Below are 6,078 nucleotides of genomic sequence, written 5' to 3' on the forward strand. Positions count from 1 at the left end.
AAGATTTTTGGGTTTGCAATTAAATCTGTTTTGTTCCATTTTCTAGTGAAATTCTCTAAGGCTTTAGGAAAAAGACATTGCATTTAGTTTGTTTTTGCTGATGTTTCTCAGATGATTACTAGGTGTGGCATAAGAGTGGATCAATGACAAGGTGGGTGGAGATAACACAGGCCTAATAAAAGACTGATAGGATTTTCACATTGGAATCTGGGTGGGTCTAATCCAATGAAAATTGTCCTGGGAGATTTTCATTCCTGTGGTGAGAATATTTCTTTTAGATGCATAATTCATAAATTACATTTTATTTATGGATCCTAAAATACATGTCTTTGACTGGATGTTTTAGGCTGTTATTGGTGTTCTGGGCTATGGAATTGTTCCTGATTCATACTTACCCTCAAGTCTTACTCATAGTTAGCCTATGTCAAGATGGAATCAATTCTGCCCAAAACATGGCCATCCTTACAATTGTTATGCTGGAGCTGATTGCTGCAGTTACCATGTCATTTCATCTCAACGAACATCTTTCTATATTTTCTCTGAACCTTTTATTCAACAAGCCTGCAATTTTCCAAGGACTGAAATATTAATCTAGTAGAGGTCAATGCCAGTTCCTTGATATTTTTTCCTTCAAATCATAAAATATTGAAACAATATAAATTCGTATCAGAATTCAGATTTTTTGTTTGTTTTCTTTAAGAAAAGCTTTCTGTTTGAGTTCCATGAAATACACTTTGTCTCTGATTGCGAGTCATAATTTGATTTTAATTTGACTCTCTCTAATGTTCACCTACTGAGGATAAATGCATCTAATGATGCAGATTATTTGTGACATAGACATGTTTGGTTTTCTGTTTCAATTTGATGCTTCTCATGCACATGGAATCAGGAGAGGCAATGATTTTAAGCTCTTAGATGCAAAATACTAGTCATTGGTTCAAGCTCATCAACTGTTTCTTGGAGAAACAGGAGAAAGGGGTGCCTATTTGAAAATGATTAGGGCAAAGAATGTACAGATGTGCTCTTTATACAATTGATGTATGTATATGTATGGATTGTGATAAGAGTTGTATGAGCCCCTAATAAAATGTTTTTTTTTTAAAAAGAGAGAAAGAAAGGGATGCCTAGAGAGAAATGGCACAGTCAGACTCCATAAAGGTTACAGCCTTAAAGCTAATGCTCTGGTGCAGTGCTACTATATTCTACGGGGTGTTTATTCTGTGATAGGGTTACCTTGCTTGTCTTAGTAAAATGAGGTGGGTGTATTTTTCAATGATCTGACGTAAGTTGAGTTTGAACTGCCAGGCTCTGTGTTAGAGACAAAGCTGTGGATCATTGACCTCCATCTCACTCAGGGCTCCTTAAGCTATGCTTTCACTTTTTTAAAGATAATTGTATATCTAGTTTTAATCCTAAAATGTCTCTAAAGATAATATAACTTAGGAATTAGACTAAAATTATTATATAACACATATTTAACAACTTCTAAATTGCTTTGTTTTGCCCAATTTTTTTTGTTACTTTTGAGTGTATAGCCAGGGCATGGGTGGGGTGGTGGGGGCGGGAGTAGGATGAGAAAGCCAGAACTAGATTGGACTGCCCATTATGGTCAATACTGAGTTTCAAATATGCTGGTCATTATTTCTAAATACTATGTACTTAAGAGGCAATCATCCCAATGGTAACACAATATTTGAGAACTTTCACTACATTCAGGTTTCTGTATAACACATAGGGTTACACAAATATCTTTCATAGCTAAAGTTTTCTGTACCTCTACTTGTTTTTCCAAGGTTCACTTTTAGTGTTAATCAGGATAGCTATTGCATGTTTCTCTGAAAGTGCTTGATTAATTATATTTCTGTTGCTTAATTTTTAAAGATAATTCATCCAGTTTTAAGATGACTGTTGAAGTCATTTTACATAAATTTTATTTTTCTTATGAAGTTCACTGAAATGTTCACTTTTTCAGCCCTGTATTGGAGCCCTCTTGGAGCCCCATTGGGCTGCCAACCCAGCAGTTCCAAGGACCAGTCGCTCCATGGAGAAAGACAAGGCTTTTAACGCTTGTCAAGAGTTACAGCCTGAGGAAAACACAAGCACATCTCCTCCATGTGTTACAGGGTGAAACTGATGTCAGTGAGTTTGTTTGGTTAGTTGTCTTGGTTCATATTTTACATGAAGTGTGATTTTTGATATTAGCATCTTCAGGCTATATTTATTCACCTGATTTTTTACTAGCATTTCTCATAACATTCACTTATGTCAGGGGTGTCAAACTGGTGGCCTTCCGGCTGCCTGCGACTGCTCAGGTAATTTTTTGTGGCCCCAAATTCTCTGAAATAAAATGAAAATAGAAAAAATTGTTATAAAGAAAATAGCGCTTAGGGGAGATGGAGGCAATACTGTACACACAATTCCCTCTTTAACCCTTTAACTACAGAAGACCACTATACAGGTGGCCCAAAGTCTTTTCTGGAGGCCTGTGGACGTTTCTAGACACGATCATTTCCGGTAACGTTTTAAAGCGATGTCTGCCACTCTCATTGCATAATAAAAACAGATCCTAACAGTGAAAAGGTTAAAAACAGGACTCTAGGATATGCTGTTATGAGTCATACCTAGCGGCAATGCTAGTTAACATTTTTAGAGGGAAGCCATTACGATTGTGCATCACATTTGTCAGCTGTCCAACATTTTGTGTTTTTTATTACTTTGTTATATTTTCCGGTCACACCATAAGAGGCAAGGGAAAGCTAGTAGAACGAAAGCGCTGGCAAATTTCCGGTTAAAAGCATAATTATAGTTTTATAAATAAAACAAATGTTTAAATAAAAACAATTATATAGGGTTTTAATTATCCTATCCATATTTCTGAATCCTCACTTCAAAATAAAAATTCAACAAAATTTGTAAATGTGATGTGGCCCACTTTAATCTTGCCTGTTGCACCACATGGCAAGCATTTTAATTGAGTTTGACACCCCTGACTTCTGTTGAATGTTACTGAATTACTGTCTTTAGATTTACTTTTTAAAAATCCCTTGAGACACTCCTTGTTAGTGGAATTAGAAATTTCCCAGGATTGCAACAGAAGCTAAGTATCAACAGATAGAGACACCCTTCCAACTGAATAAACTTCCAAAGCAGCATAATGAGCCAGGAGCAATCTGGGAAAACCCACTCCATGTGCACAAATCCTGTCTCTTTGGGGGAAACAATAGTTGTCCATCATAGTAGAATTCCCTTGGTCAATCAGCATGCCTGGGGAGAGTGCATTTGCTCTCACAGAGCCATCAATACACTGCAAGAGATTTTCAGACAGAAAAAGAAACAAAAGCACAGCATCCAAATACACAGAACATCCATAAGAATCGGGTTTTCTGACTTTATTTTGCAGCCATGAATTCCCAGGACTATCGAAGCCAGAACTCAAGCCTTAAAATCATGACTTTCCGGCCTACCATGGAAGAATTTAAGGATTTCAACAAATACATTGCTTACATGGAATCCCAAGGTGCCCACCGTGCAGGCCTGGCTAAGATAATCCCACCCAAACAGTGGACAGCCAGAGAGAACTATGACGATGTGGATGACATCCTCATAGCCAGTCCTGTGCAGCAGGTAACTACTGGGCAAACAGGTGTCTTTTTGCAATACCATAAAAAGAAGAAATCCATGACCGTGGAGGAGTATTGCCACTTGGCCAACACTGACAGATACCGCACTCCCACACACCGGGGTGTTGACGATTTGGAGCGGACCTATTGGAAGAGCCGCATGTACAATTCTCCCATTTATGGGGCTGGAGTATGTGGCTCCTTATTTGGTGAAAACACTGAGCATTGGAACCTCAGACACCTGGGGACGATCCAGGATCTGCTGGAGCAGGAGTGTGGAGTTGTCATCAAAGGCGTCAACACCCCCTACCTGTACTTTGGCCTGTGGCAGACCACCTTCACTTGGCACACGGAGGACATGGACCTGTACAGCATCAACTACCTGCACTTCGGGGAGCCCAAAACGTGGTATGCGGTGCCCCCTGAGCATGGAGCCCGGCTGGAGAGACTGGCCAGGGAGCTTTTCCCTGGCAGTTCCAGTGGCTGCGCGAACTTCCTGCGGCACAAGGTGGCCCTCATCTCACCCAGAGTCCTCAGGGAGAACGGCATTCCTGTTGGTCGGATCACCCAGGGAGCAGGCGAGTTCATGGTCACATTCCCCTATTGATACCACGCTGGCTTCAATCACGGTTTCAACTGTGCGGAATCCATCAACTTTGCCACCCTGCGCTGGGTTAATTACGGTAAAGCTGCTTCTCAGTGCAGCTGTGGGGAAGCCAGGGTCACATTTCCAATGGACGCCTTCGTGCGCATTCTGCAACCCGAGCGCTATGAGCTGTGGAAACACGGCAGGGACCGCACCTCCTTGGACCACGTGGAACCCACAGCACTGACCAGCCCGGAGTGGACGGCCTGGAAGGGAGCCAGGACTCGTGCAATGGTCAAGGGGCGTCTGCGGTCCTTTAAGCCACGCAGGGCCAGGCGTCGCTCTCTGACTCTGGCAGCAGACAGTGGGCTTGGGGGCTGTGCACTGGTATGTCCTCGTCCCACAACCCACTCCTGGGCAGACAGCTCTACTGTACAGCCTGAGGACCCTACCTGCATGGGTTGCAGTCCTACAGGATCCAGTGTCTCCCTACTTCCCACCTCAGTTCCATCTGCCCAGTATCTCCAGGCTTCACCAAAGGGTACTCGCACTAGGCGTCCTCGGGACTCCGATGCCCACCAGCAGTCTGTGAAGTCCAGGGCCAAGAGCCACACAGCAAGCACATTTGTACACCTGCCCACACAGGCATTGCATGAGAATCAACAATCAACAGATGACTCTGGCCCTCGGAGATTTGAGATCCAGCATGCTGTTAAAGCTTCTGGGTGCTACTGTGACCCCGATCTTCAGCCCTTGGGACCCCCACTGAATCCTGATTCTCTGATGCACCCTGGCCCCTGCCTGAAGTCACTGGACAACATCTCAGTGAATCTCCCGGACATGCTTGTGCTGAGTCCTCCTAATGAGTCTTTGACTTCTAAAACATTCTCCAGCTATGCCTCTGTGCACAGTATGGCACCTCTGGACCCCCTTGGTGCTATTGCTATGGACCCCCTTAAACTTCTATAGTCCTGCCCTCAGATGAGGTTCTGCAAATCTACTTACATAGATCCTTGGAGACAGACTCGATGGAACTTCACTTCCTAAATCCTGAAAGGTTGTCACCAGCAAAGATCTTCTTGTTGTGAGTTTAGCTAAACTGCAGTTTTTGTCAAATGTGATTGTCCCTTGGACTATCTCTCACCTTCAGGAAACAAAGACACACCCAGCCAATCTTCAACATGGGAATTGTAATCTGTGGTGATTTAATTGTAATTGTAATTGTAATCTGTGGTGATCCTTGACCTCTCAGTGCCATGTTGATAGGTTGCCTAATACTTGCTCAGACTATGGACTCCACTAAAATGTGTTCTAAGGACTCACAGACCAACTGGATATATGTGTGTCCCTTGATTCTTCCTAGGCTTGGGAGTTGTCCTTGAAAAGAACTCCCTGCGCAGAAATCATTAAACCCATTGCTTTCCAGCGTGTCTCTCCACGTGGCAATCTCAGTGATCAAGACCCACTGTTTCAAAGTTGGACTTGGGGCTAATATTTAAGGAGGCCCATTGCCAAGTCTTTCTTTGATAATGCAGGAGGTGGGTTCAAACTGCTAACCTAGTCCTCACAAAAATTGGAGCCAACATTGGACGATGCTCAGACTCTGAGGCTCAATCCATCTGCACTTCCGAAGCGCTGACCTGGTCTTCTACCGGTGGTCACAACTGTACCTTCTAATGAAATTCAAGCCTTTAACACACTCCAATAATTCTGACGTGGCCACCCTTCAACCCACCAACCAAGCAATTGCTTACGTAGAAACTGCACCTTTGAATGAATGATGTCTGTTGCTGTTTGGGGATCAAGGATACCTATTTGTGATTATTAATTTCATTGTTCTTAGTGTGTATCTGAAAGGAAATAAAATACCTT

The 6,078-nt window shown here is 42.7% G+C and overlaps 1 protein-coding gene across 1 annotated transcript; it reads left to right on the forward strand.

Moving 5' to 3' along the window:
- The first annotated feature begins 3,402 nt into the window (after positions 1-3,402).
- LOC142427555 (lysine-specific demethylase 4D-like) lies at positions 3,403-5,175 on the forward strand. Its single transcript, XM_075532776.1, is given in 1 exon segment — positions 3,403-5,175. A coding segment is annotated over 1 exon segment (1,773 nt).
- The last annotated feature ends 903 nt before the right edge of the window (positions 5,176-6,078 follow it).

The sequence above is a fragment of the Tenrec ecaudatus genome, chromosome 15, assembly GCF_050624435.1.
Source record: "Tenrec ecaudatus isolate mTenEca1 chromosome 15, mTenEca1.hap1, whole genome shotgun sequence".
Lineage (NCBI taxonomy): Eukaryota > Metazoa > Chordata > Mammalia > Afrosoricida > Tenrecidae > Tenrec > Tenrec ecaudatus.